The following is a 14033-nucleotide window of genomic DNA, read 5'->3' on the forward strand; positions in this document are numbered from 1 at the left end:
CAAAATCAAAAAAGAAAAAAATCACTCCAGTTTGCATCGGTTATTCTTTCTACAAATCCACGATCACCACTACTAACTACCTATATTTTACTATTTATTATATATTTGTACGAAGTAATTCTATGACTGCGTATTTCAAAAATTCTTTTTATTTTTTTTGTAACTGAAGATCTCTCTTTTCTTCTTCAGTCTTTTTTTTATGCTTGACTGTATTAAGAAATCCATTCAAACTTATGACTTGCGTTTATTCATGCAGTATTTATTTTTTTCCTCCTCAATTTTAAGCTCTTTAATTTTTTTTACATGATTCAGGGTTAAGGTTGAAGATGGGTCTTAAGTATACTCCTATTTCAAAACTCAACTAGATTTTGACCCGCGCTTCCCAAGCGCGGGTTAATTTTTGATTTATTTTTAATAGTTATGAAATTCCGGTTTTGAATCATATAATTTTGATGATTATATGAAAAATATACCTGGTTTGCATAGGCACTATTGGTTTATATGAAATTTGATCATGTGTTTGTGTTTTTGTGGAATTTGTTTGAAATCTATTTGAATATTAATTTGTGTTTATAAGTATAGAAATTTGAAAATGAGGTAGATATAGTACTGTTATCAGCAAATATTTTTGTTACATTTATTTGTATGTATATCAACTACCAAACTACCCAAATATAAACCCAAGTAGTAAAAATATTAGTTTCTCAAAAAAAAAAGTAGTAAAAATATTCTTTTTTATTTTTAATAGTATCTATATTATAAATATAAACAAAATTATCAATTTGAGACATATGTTTCATTATTAAAAGTTAGTTTAAATAAGTGTTTATTTATGTATTTAATGGTCCTAAGTTTCTGGGCTTTTTCATAATTTAAATTTAAAATGGGTCTAAATTTAATTTTGTTTAAATTATGTTCCGGCCCAACCCCAGTCATCAAATTCTCTCTGCCGACAACAAAGAGATAAAGACTTCTTCTTGTTTGCTGTCAAAAAAAAAAAAAAAAAAAAAAAAAAAGACTTCTTCTTGTTTATATCGAAAGTTTAAAAAAAATCTCCGACGGCGATACATTATTTCGTAGGAGTTCGCCGCCGAGTGGCTCCTCTAAGATCTGAACCGGTAAATCTTCTCTCCCTTATTTCTTCTTCATTCCGCTTAAAGAAAGTTCTACTTTTCCATTTTTTATTTTGTAAATAGGGATAAGCATCAGTGAATCATCGGTTATTTGAAGGAAAGCAAAGAACCGTGCTAGCCAATTCACCCATGTAAGTCTTTTTGCATGAGGCATAGCTTTTTCGTACCCTTTAAAAAATATTAATGAAAATATTTCTGTTAGTGTATTTCTTTAAAATAAAAATAAACATAGAGATCTATAATCGCAAATCTATAAAGAGGAAAACACACTTACATGTGCATTTGATAGGATTACTTCCAGTGAATCACCAGCAATTTTATTCCTTTGTCTCCACTCACTTTCACTTGTACACGTCAAACAGTCTTGTGTGGTTCGACGTCTTTCAAGAAGGACATCTGAATCGAGATGGTCAGTTAACCATGTTTTTGGAATAGTTTGTTTGCTTCTTTTTTCTGGTGTTTTTTTTTGTTTCGATAGAGTTGAAGTTAAAAGGGTATCAAGATGGTCAGTATTTATAATAAGACAGGTTTCTAGTCGATGCAGGTTAAGTGAAGCTCGGATAGAATATTTGGTAATCAATGTAGGTTACCAAAAATCTTGGTAGAGAATATAAGTAGAATTGATTAGATATTTTGTTTGATAGAAATAAGGAAAATTATGTATTTCTGTCATAATAAAAAAACTTGTAGACCAAGTTATTTAATTATTTTGTGTTTTTTAGTTTGATAATCGTATATATTGTTAACAACAAATCTAAGAATATATCTAGTTAGCATATTCACACTATATTCGTTCTTGTTTACATATTTTGTTACGATTTTAAATTTTAAATCTTAAAATTGTGATATGGGAACAAACCTTATCGTTTAAATTTGTGATTAGAAACACTCTTTTTCAAATTGTACCATTTTTTATGTATTTGAAGTTAATCGTATTTATTGTATAACATAATATGTGATGAATCCGTAAATATAACATCATGTATAACATAATATGTGATGAATAATGCGGTATGATCGTGTGAAAACTATGGTGGTTTAGGTCTTTAATACATTCATGTTTGATTTTTTAATAAGTGATATTTCAAGAAGTGTGTCGACATATGAGTTTTTTTTTCAGGAAGAGAAGACATGCAAGGACAACATGAGACCATCCAAGAAGGTTTTCGATTTTAACAAACAGAAGTTGAGAAATCGCATGATGAAGTGTAATTCGTATAAGTTTCATAAGTGTAATGTTTTATAATCTTGATATTAATGTGACATGTTTAGAAATCGTTGTGGCTTATAGTTTTGGTATAATGTTTTAGTAATCGATTTAAATGGTACAAATTTAAATAATGTAAACCGATTTTCTGGTTAGAGTAAAAACAGGATACTTATATAAGGTTAAATGTTGGTCACATGTTGTTATAATATATATGGGAAGACCAAAATATAATAAAAGGGAATGGTCCAAACAACTTTCATAAGTAGATTTATTAAAACTCCTTCTCTTTTAATAGTATTGATTCTTCAAAAGAAAAAGATCAGTATGTCGTAATCTATTATATACAAATTTATTCGACTGTTTTACAAATCTGTTTATGAGTATTATATACAAAGTGACAATTTTATGCATGTTTTCTTTTTTATCTTTGAAATTCCAAGTTGTGTTGACGACGATAGAGGAAGAGGAAAGTGAAAAGAATCCTAAAATGTAAGTTCAAACAAAATATCCTAAATGCATATTCTTTTAAAAAATTAGTTTGCCATTTATCTTTCTACTGCATTGATATACTAATTTTTTCAATAAAATTTTGGTTTTCATAATTTATTGTTGGTTCACTGTTTATTATATCTAGAATAATTAGATTGATATTTAAAAGAAGACTTATATATAAAAAATAGAAATAAAATTGAATGAATGAAATGTCAAATTTTTTAAACTATATTTAAATGCTTTATAAAAATTATTATCTCTATTGGAAAAATTACAATAGGTGTTTCAACCCTTATAAATTCTAACTGTTATTTGGATCCAACACTTCTAATTATAAGTGTCCATTTTATCCAGCTCTAGAATGTGACCAGAATAATGTTTAGCTTTGATCAAATAAAATGTTAGAATTTATAAACAAGATTATTTAAATGCAAGCAAAAACTGATCCGTGCTTAGCACTGGGTGATAATACTAGTTTCTAATAATTTCTTTCACTTCTTCTCCGTTAGGATCATAAAACGGCACCTTGAACGAACTCACCTTTGATGCACTCACAAGAGCCTATACAAAGATCATGATAAAAGTATATATCATTTAGAGTAACCATTTTGGTACAATAAAATATCAACAAATGTGATATCTAATGATTTTCTTACCTCGAAGACTAGGTCACAAAGAGAATCGGATAACAATGTCAACCAGTGACAGCAATCCCTATGCAATGGATCATCAAGAGTCTTTCTGCCGATTAATGTGAGAACCATGTGTCCACTAGATACCATTTCTTCAGAACTTATTCTTAGAAAAGTCATAAAATCTGTCTGGAATTGATTCAAGTAAGCCTTGTGTTCACTTAGAGGACTTGAACTGGTTAGGTACACACTCATCTTGTGTCCATCTCCTCCACTCATACTTAAAATACTCACAAAAGGGTATTTACTACTCTCCTCCTCATCGCCTTTATTCATCTCGTATTAACTCTTCCCATCACACCTTCGCATCTCGTATTAACTCTTCCCATTTACATACATAGGCTTCGAATGTTTTAATCCGCCCCGCAGTGAACAATAACAAAAATCTTTACATATACCATATATCTATACGTTTTTTATAACTGTTAAAACTGCACAGCAGTTGTACCGTTTGTCCCGCACCGCTCAATCTGCTGGTACCATTCAGAGCCATAGACAAATGCATAATCTATGTCAAATTAGCATATACAATCATGTAACGTGAAGATGAATCGGTGAGAAGGACCCTGAGGAAGAAATCACGGGTGAATCTTGAATTCATTTCGCGCACTGTTTGAAGAAAATTATTGAAAAATGAGAACTATAGCAATATGATATGTTTTTTGAGGGAGGCTACCCTCAATCAATTTATTTATTGGTTGTGGGATATGTCGTCATCAATGTTAAATAGACCAAGTTGTTTCAACACAAAATCCTATCCAAATCTCTAGAGACTTCTGAGAATGATTGCTATAGAAGATGAATATACCTACTGATTTTTGTTTTTATCTTGAACCATTGTATCATTAGATTATACAGATCCTAAACTTATATATACATAATATTTGAAGTGAACTTGTGTTAGTATGTATGCCGCAAAGGCGATGTCTAGCACATGGAAGAACATCAAGAAGATCATTGGTGGAGTAACTGTTGACTTGTCCCCATCTCCACCATTCATACCGCTTTGAGTATTCTCAAAAGGGTAATAATAATTTCTTGATCGCCGGTATGAATCTCACCATCACACCTGCCTGTTGAATTCATTTTCTAGTTACAAACTGTTATATGTTTTTTACTGAATCATGCTGAATAGTAGGGGCCATCAAAAAGCTGCCATACATTTCCTGTTGAATTCATTTTCTAGTTACAAACTGTTATATGTTTTTTACTGAATCATGCTGAATAGTAGGGGCCATCAAAAAGCTGCCATACATTTTCAATATTTTGTTTTTCTTGGCTACTTGTTGTCTTTCTAGTACTTCATCTGTATCAAAATGTATGATGTTTTAGTCTAATATACAACTATTAAAAAAAATATTTAAAAACTACCATTCAAATATAATTTAAATTATTCAACTAATTACAAAATAGATAATAAAAATATTATTACCTACACCAATTTTTGATAAAATTTAAAATTTACAAACATAAAAATATTAAACAATTTGAAACATCAAAAACTATCTTAAACATTATACATTTTGAAGCGGATGAAGTATATATCATTTAAATATAGATTGATTGCCTTTTTGGTTTGCTTCCTTTCTAGCACCTTTTTTTTTTTAACACAAGCTATTTTTCTTGAACAATTAGTATTTTACTCATTTAGGTTGCCGAGAATTTGTCACCACTTTATCGAGGTGGGACAGATATCATAAAAGTGAAACAGATGAGCTGTTGCAAAATACACTACTCCAACATTCTTACCCAATCAGTGTAGAGATTTGTCGAGTGTGATTGATTTCTGTGAGCGTAAATGAGAGTAATTGATATATAGAAAATAGAATAAATCAGAAAGTAAATAATATAATGTGGAAATAAAATATTGAAATCAGCTAATAGTAAAATTTGATTTGATTTGTTAATCGAAAGATTCGAAAAGTCTAAATATCCGTTATTTTACAAATAAAAGAAAATTGTTATGAAATAACTTATAATTTATAGTATCGAGAAATTTAAATAAGAGTAGAATTTAATACCCGTAGGAATCAAATAACACTAGTATAATGGAGAGAGTTTATTATAAGGAAGAAGAAGAAGATGTAATGGTTCTTTGATTATAAACTCTTGTTCTTGTTTATGGTGTACAAAAGAGTGAGATGAGTGATGGTATTTATAGTGAACAACAATACATAAAATAACAAAGATGATGCTTAATTTGGTAAATGAGTAGGTGATCATAGTGCTTGATGAGTAGATGATCATAGTGCTTGAGTTGGTAAAGAAGTGGAGGATCATTTCAAAGTTTATCTTATAACACTTCCCCTTGATCATCCATCTTGTATTACGTAATGCCTCGTTAAAAACCTAGTCATGGAAAACTCAATGGGAAAAACCGTAGTAAAAGTAAAAAGAGTACAACTACGTAAGCTCCCCCTCGAATGAGTAGTCATAGAACCTTTAGAACAATGATAGATTTTCATCTCTCAAATTGTAACATTCTCTTTGGGTGTCTATCTTTTGTATGTTCTTTGTTGCCTTGTTAAAACCTTGTCATGGAAAAAACCCAATGGGATAAAAAAAACCATGATAAGGAAAAAGAGTACAACCACACTTACTATCATATTTCTTTCCCTGGAAACAATATCTTCAGGATATGCATTCCAATAAACTCTCTTCAGAGAATTAAGCTTAAGAGAATAAACTCTATTCATTTCTATTATGATATCTAGGGCCTTTAGACTTCTTGTCCATAATTCTCTTTTGACTTAGACAATAGTTTATTGGTCTATTTGGATTTCAAACCAAATTTCTTACATATAATCGTATAGAAATTCGTCTTGTACATACGAATTATTCATTTGTAACTATAGAAGTTACTATTATGATTTTCTTTCTTTTCTGAAATTACATCTTTCAGTAATGAAAAAGATTAATAATTTTTTTAAATAACACTCTTACGTATGGTATTTCAGGACCAAACATATACGAGCGTCTTAAATAAAATACTTTAAGGATCTTTATGATAACATCTCAGTTTTAGATCTTCAGTTTAGAATACATAAAAACAATATAGTATTGTCAAGAGTTTTCTTTTAAAATATAATTTTTCTATAACTCTTCAGGAGTTTTGATTATATTCAAATCATGATTCTATTGATTTATAATCTCTTGATAAATACAAATGGATACATTTGTTAACCTTATAATATTTCATATATCCCATAAAATAGTTTGTTTCAATTCGATCGAATATGCAGAGTTCCCGGGAACATGATTTTGATATCATCAATCCTTCATGGATTATACTTTCAGGGATTAACATTTTTCAAGTGGATTGTTTTATTCAAGTTCTTCCTTTATTACCAGACTATAAGGAACTTGAAACTAGTTGCATCTACCATATGAAATTATGTCTCTTCACAATCAATTTCATATTGATCCTTCTTTGTGTGCAACGGTTCATTTACATCTCACTTGTTTTACACCTTTTAGTGTATGGACTACTGGTCCAAATACTTCTCTATTTCACAAGAAGTTTATATCTTTGTCTATTGCATCTTTCTGATTTGGCCAATCATTTCTTTGTGTACACTTTTCAATAGACTTTCTTTCATGATCCTCTTTCTCATTTATTATATCAACTGCTACTTTGCATGTATAATATCATCGACGTCAATTTTCTTATCGGTTCCATTTTGTTTCATACATGACATAACTTATTGAGATCTCTTCATTTGTCTCAGGTACCTGAATTTTCGTCAGTCATGTTTAATTTCTCTTCTGGAGATCATACAAAACTATATTGCCTCGTTTTGACCATTATCAATATATGCTCCTTTTCATTTACGAGGATTTATCTTGGAAACCAATCTGTTTACCACGCTGCAGGCGTGACTAGCAGTTTGATATTGTTCTTGTAGAACATTTATTCTTATTGGAGCATTTACAGCTGGTATATGTGACTTGATCACTATATTTATATGGGTCGTGTCTGGCAACTGCTTTAGTAAGTTTTGAAATGAATTATCTTTTGGACTTCTATTTCACATTGTGTTTAGCCCGAGGATCAATGATAATTCATTTCAACTTATTTTCTTTTCCAGCTGTTTATTTTCTCCCCCTTATGTTGGAAGTACTAACTCACTTTTAGAATTCATGTATAGCCTTACTTATAGTTTTCGGGGATGGCTCTGGATTCTTAAGTGTCAATAGAGATTTATATCCAACATATATTTCCAACCTCATTTGAAAACACATCTTCATTTGAAGCTCTGTGGCGGAGCAACATCCAACATTCTTAGATGAAAATGATTGGTTTCTGATTCTATACCAATGATGGGGAGAACTAGTGAAAATTTATTGGCTTGATGCGATCCAATGTTGCTCAAAATGTTTAGCACTTATCTCAGTGAATGTGCTATAGTCGTTAAAGACTTTAAGAAGTGAATTCACCAATATTATAAAAATGCATAGTGGGTGATCAGTCCACTAACATCTTCGTTATTTATGCCAATATCTTATTTTGGCTGGTGAAAACCATATTACCCTTTTATCTTATGGGTAAGCAACATATGTCAAATCATTCGGAAGAATCTTCTGGTTCTTATATGACTATGCATATGACCTTTAAGTATATATTCGCATTATTAATGAACCAAAATGGTCTAACTGATTCATGCCAAATGTAAACTTCTAGTTTACTATACATTTATCTTCATTATACTAATCTTTGTGTAGTACAATATATAAGAGGCTGTAGATATTTTCTCTAAAATACTTATACTGCTTTGAGAATTATTTCTGATTGAAATGTATATATCATTTCGTTTGCTTATTGTCTCAACATAAGTGTCTCAAAATCTTACGGATTTACTTTGAGAAAAATTCATTAATCTTAGTTTTAGTGTAAACATAATCTTCTGGATGTTTGACTTATCATAAAAAGTGAGATTCTTTAACTCTTCCCCTCGAGATGATAATACTACAGGTTTATCAATCTCGAATGTATCTCATTTTCTTAATCAACACTATATCCTACATGGGTTATGTATTTTTCGTAGATCCTTTTAACTTTTGATACTTATAAAAATACAATACCTTAAGAACTTTAAATTGCATTCTTAAAACTTTAAATTGAATTTTTATGTGCAGTAATACTATGTACACTTCTGGAGCATCATATAGATCCTCTTTTTAAGCATTCTATAAGTTTTTACTACCTTGTATTGTACACACAATAAATTTTCTTTCATCTTCAGATGAATTCATAATTTCTTTTCTTTATTACCATGTTTATTTTCTCAACTTTAAGTGAGAGTATGAGTTCTATAAAGAAACTCTTTGGACCTTGACCTTATTTATGCTCACGTCTAAAACCACTTTTATGTTCATTTTCTTGACCAATGCTCACGTCTAAAAGGGTATAAATGTCATATTCTCTTCAGGAGAATGAATCATAATCAACTAGACGTGATTTATCAATAGATATTTTTCATATATATGCATCATAAAAAATTTATTGAAGAAATTTTACTTTTAAACTTAACATCCAACATAGTTGGCTTTATTTACAGACTTCAGGTCTTGTAATCTTTAAATGCAAAATACAAAATGAGCTTTAGGTAATCACTTCAGGTGATAATACCTTTTTTATATATATTATTCTCCAAAACTTATGGATCTTTTAGAGTGAAGCTTTAAATTTAAAATCCTCAATATAAATGGTAATAAATCAAAATATTTCAAATATATAAATATGTATTAACAAAGGTGTCTTATTATATCAGAAAATAAATAAAACTTTCATAGTAATTATTATATAGACTATATTATTACTCTCATGCTTTTTAACAAAGTTTAACCTATCAATCAATTTAATGAACAAATTTATATCACTGCCAACTTCATGCAAATTGATTTATCTAATCAAGTTTGTTAAACTTGTATATAAAGCATAAAATACTTATCTTATAAACAGAAGTATATCGGCGATGAAAGTTTCAGCTGTTCACGTTTCTGAATTGGCTGATAACTTGTACATATCTTTCCGAGAGAATACACAATCCTGAAAACTTTAAATTTTGCTCATATAAACATGGCCATTACATTAGTAAATATCAACATATAATCTAAATTCTTTTATGATATTAAACCAAAGACTAATCGACTACAAAACTAACCGATTACAAATAATTTCTTTTATGATGTTAGACCATGAATCATAAAGTATGTTTCCTTAATACCATTAAACCATGAAGCATATTAAAGTATAATAAGCAAAATTTAATTCATCAAATAACTATTATTCTTACATATAGACAAGCGTTGATATATATATATATCATCGTCTAAAATGACTATATATATATATATATATTTTATTTTTTTTTAGAATTTCGCAATTTTAAAATGAACCATTTATTATGAACTTCATAATTTAAAAACCGTTTACATTAATCATGCAAGCAATTACAAGGAGAAGCGATGTAAAGAAAATTAAACCGATATTCATCTTAAATTCACTCGGAGTAAATTCTCCAACGAATAAACCATAAATAGAAACACAAATAAAAATGGCACATAAAAACAAAAGTGCGCGAATCATCTTTCTTGAAATGAAAAATCGGAGGAGAGCGATTTGAAATTTTTGAGAGAAGATGAAATGTTTTGGATGATGAAATGGAGTGAAAATGAGTTGTATTTATAGATGAAAATTACTGTTCATGACCGTTGGAGAAAGGGGAATTTTTTGAAATTTTTTCTTTGTGACCGTTGGGGTTAAATCGAGTGCACCAAAAATTAGTCTGAAAATATCGTATTAAACGGTCAATCAAATCTATAAAATTTCATAAAAGTGAAAAATTATGACAATGAAATATTTTTGTTATATGACAACAAATCATGCGACGGCTCAGCCGATCAATGCAGAATAATAAATAAATTATACGGCGGCTCGGCCGACCAATTAATAATAAACAAAATATAAGGCGGCTCAGCCGACCAATAAATAATAAACAGGATATAAGGCGGCTCGGCCGACCAATAAATAATAAACAGGATATAAGGCGGCTCGGCCGACCAATAAATAAATTAAATTACTAGTAAATAATATAGGCGGTATTCCGGCCATTATAACATGATATAAATAATAGTAGAGGCGGTATACCGACCATTATAACAAGGTATAAATGATACAAATAAATTTTACCGAATCGCAGAGTGATCGTGCTGATAACTTGTTATGAAATAACTTATAATTTATAGTATCGAGAAATTTAAATAAGAGTAGAATTTAATACCCGTAGGAATCAAATAACACTAATATAAGGGAGATAGTTTATTATAAGGAAGAAGAAGAAGATGTAATGGTTCTTTGATTATAAACTCTTGTTCTTGTTTATGGTGTACAAAAGAGTGAGATGAGTGATGGTATTTATAGTGAACAACAATAAATAAAATAACAAAGATGATGCTTAATTTGGTAAATGAGTGGGTGATCATAGTGCTTGATGAGTAGATGATCATAGTGCTTGAGTTGGTAAAGAAGTGGAGGATCATTTCAAAGTTTATCTTATAACAAAAATATTAATATTTAATATCCGTAAAGACAAAACTTGAGTAAAAAGAACCAGGTAATCCAGAGATAAAGCATGGTATTTTGGTTGTGAGCATATCTTTGAAGAAAGTCATGAACTTGAACGTCGTGTTGAAATCATTACCAGAGAGATCGTTGAGACAACAATCTATCTCTGGAGGTTTTTTGCTGCTTTCTTCACATAACGTATTGATTGTGTTGACGATATCAGACATGACCATGAACGTGTTTTGTCCCGAAGAACATCCCAAATCGGCTACTTTAATGCATTCAGGAAAGTCCAAGTTTCTCATCATTTCTTTAGTGTTTTTAACCAGGATGGGTTTGGTCATTGACAGGCCCGGCCCAGTCTTTAATATTGCCTAAAGCAAAAACCAAATTTGGCGCCCCAAGAGATTCAAACCTATCAACTTTAAACCAGGTAACGGGTACACAACCACTAGGGCACATGAAAGTTTTGGTCATTGTGATGCCCATAAATATATAATTCAGTTTGGCGCCTAAAACTGGTGCTTCCCCAGCTTTAGGTCAGGGCCAGCACTGGTCATTCATAAAACTCTTCTCCGCATATAACAAAGAAAGACGCAAATAAGTTGAAGTAAAAATAGTTTGAGTAAGAATATATATAATATATAATGATACATTAGTTTGTGTATGCATGTTCTACAAAAAAAAAAAAAAATGTATATAGAAGATGAAAGAACCTGAAGAAGAGAGTTGGTGGAGTAGCTACTGTGTCCATATCCTCCAGTCATACTTAAAATACTCACAAAAGGGTATTGACTACCCTCCTGACCGCCTTTGTTCATCTCAGTTTCACTCTTCCCATCACACCTGCATGTGATCGCATGTATACAAAAACGTAGATAAATGCATACATCTATGTCAAATTAGCATATACACTCATGTAATGTGAAGATGAATTGGTGAGAAGGACCTTGAGGAAGAAATCGAACGGGTGAATCTTGAATTCATTTCGCACTGTTTAAAGAAAATTGTTGAAAATTAAGAACTATAAAAATATGATATGTTTCTTGAGGGAGGCTCCCCATCATTCATTTATATATTGAATGTGGGACATATCATCTTCAATATGAAACACACCACGTTGTTTCAACACGAAATTCTATCTAAATCTCTAGAGATTTCTGAGAATGATTGCTATAGAAGATGGATATACCTACTGATTTTTACTGATATACAAAATTCTATCTAAATCTCTAGAGATTTATGAGAATGATAGCTACAGAATGATTACATATTATTAGATTATGCAGATCCTAATCTTATATGCATAATATTTGAAGTGTTAATTTGTGTAGTAGGTAACCAGTGGCGCTTGAGGGAATATACCCAATACGGCGAACCCTGGTTCGAACCCTGTTGGCCACACGAGTATGAGCTATTGCTTTCGGCTCATTAGAGTGAGGTTCTTATCGGAAGTTAAGAAACTGTTTCTTGACTTTTAACTAAAAAAACTAAGAACCGGTTCTTAAAGTTCTTAGTTTTTTTAGTTAATAGTTAAGAAACAGTTTTTCAACTTCCGTTAAGAATCTCATTCTAAGAACTCCAGATTAATCACGCTCTTATAATTTTTTTTACCTAATCTTGATTGGATAGCAGAGCCATCAAAAAGCTGCCATAAATTTTCAGTATATTTTTTTTGCTACTTGTTGCCTTTATAATAATTCATTTGTTTCTAAATGTACCATGTTTTAGTGTAATACAAAATTATTTAAAACTTATTTTTATCTAAAACCTATCATTATGCTTAAAATTATTCATCTAATTACAAAATAGAATATAAAATAGCATTATCTACACAATTTTTATACAGTTTAAAATTATCTAGAAATATGAAAAATATCAAACATTTTGAAATATCAAAAACTATCTTAGATATCATTTATTTTGAAACGAAATAAATATATATTTTTGTAACATAACATGTATATATATATGAACAATACTTAGGTTCACCCCTGTGTTGAAAGGTTAAATTCACCACACTCTTCATAACCAATCAAAATGCCATGTAGGAGTATTTAAAAAAAACAATAAAATAAATAAAAAATAGCTGAAAAAACAACAACACCGACATTAATTAACGCCATCTAAAAACCTAAACTCTAAAACCATAAATCCTAAATCTGAAACACTAACCAATAAATCTCAATCCTAAAATCTAAAATCTAAATCTTAAACCTTAAACCCAAACTGTAAACAATAAACCTTAAATCCTAAAATCTAAACCCTAAACCCAAAACTCTAAACCATAAACCCTAAAATCTAAACCCTAAATCCTAAATCCTAAATCCTAAACCCTAAATTCAAATCTTAAACTCTAAACCCAAAACTTCAAATCCTAAATCCTAAACCCTAAACTCTGAATCCTAAACCCTAAACCCAAACCTCTAAACCGTAAACCCATCTGCTAGTTAATAAGATTAAGGTTTACAGTCTACAGGTTTGGGTTTAGGGTTTATGATTTAGGGTTTGGGTTTAAGATTTAAAGTTTTGGGTTTAGAGTTTAGGATTTATGATTTAAGGTTTGGGTTTAAGATTTAAAGTTTTGGGTTTAGGGTTTACGATTTAGGGTTTAGATTTTAGGATTTAGAGTTTATGGTTTAGAGTTTAGGGTTTAGGGTTTAGAGTTTAGATTTTAGGATTTAAGGTTTATTGTGTAGAGTTTGGGTTTACGGTTTAAGATTTAGGATTTAGATTTTAGGATTGGGGTTTATGGTTTAGTGTTTTAGATTTAGGGTTTATGGTTTTAGAGTTTAGATTTTTAGAATTTAGAATTTTGTCGATGGCGCTAATTAATATCGGTGTTGTTTTTTTTTCCAGTTATTTTTTATTTTTTTTTATTTTATTGTCTTTTTAAAATATTCTAACCATTTACTATATGGGTGAACCTAAGTATCGTT

At 30.0% G+C, this 14033-nt stretch overlaps 1 protein-coding gene across 5 annotated transcripts; it reads right to left on the reverse strand.

The window, feature by feature from the left end:
* Positions 1-1074: 1074 nt before the first annotated feature.
* On the reverse strand, positions 1075-13415 carry LOC125592338 (salicylate/benzoate carboxyl methyltransferase-like). Of its 5 annotated transcripts, XR_007328189.1 has the most exons (4): positions 12044-13415; positions 11811-11940; positions 3492-4833; positions 1075-3396 (listed from the first exon to the last, which is right to left on the reverse strand). XR_007328189.1 is itself a non-coding variant. In XM_048767299.1 (3 exons), the coding sequence occupies exons 1-3, from the start codon at positions 12079-12081 to the stop codon at positions 4544-4546; spliced, it is 225 nt and encodes a 74-aa protein (XP_048623256.1). In that variant the 5' UTR covers positions 12082-12750; the 3' UTR covers positions 4311-4543. The 5 variants fall into 5 exon arrangements, 2 of the variants coding, with proteins under 2 accessions (XP_048623256.1, XP_048623255.1); XR_007328190.1 differs by having other exon boundaries at positions 3492-4600; positions 11811-13415; XM_048767299.1 differs by lacking the exon at positions 1075-3396 and having other exon boundaries at positions 4311-4600; positions 12044-12750.
* Between the last annotated feature and the right edge of the window lie 618 nt (positions 13416-14033).

The sequence above is a fragment of the Brassica napus genome, chromosome C9 (genome assembly GCF_020379485.1).
Source record: "Brassica napus cultivar Da-Ae chromosome C9, Da-Ae, whole genome shotgun sequence".
Taxonomy (NCBI): Eukaryota; Viridiplantae; Streptophyta; class Magnoliopsida; order Brassicales; family Brassicaceae; genus Brassica; species Brassica napus.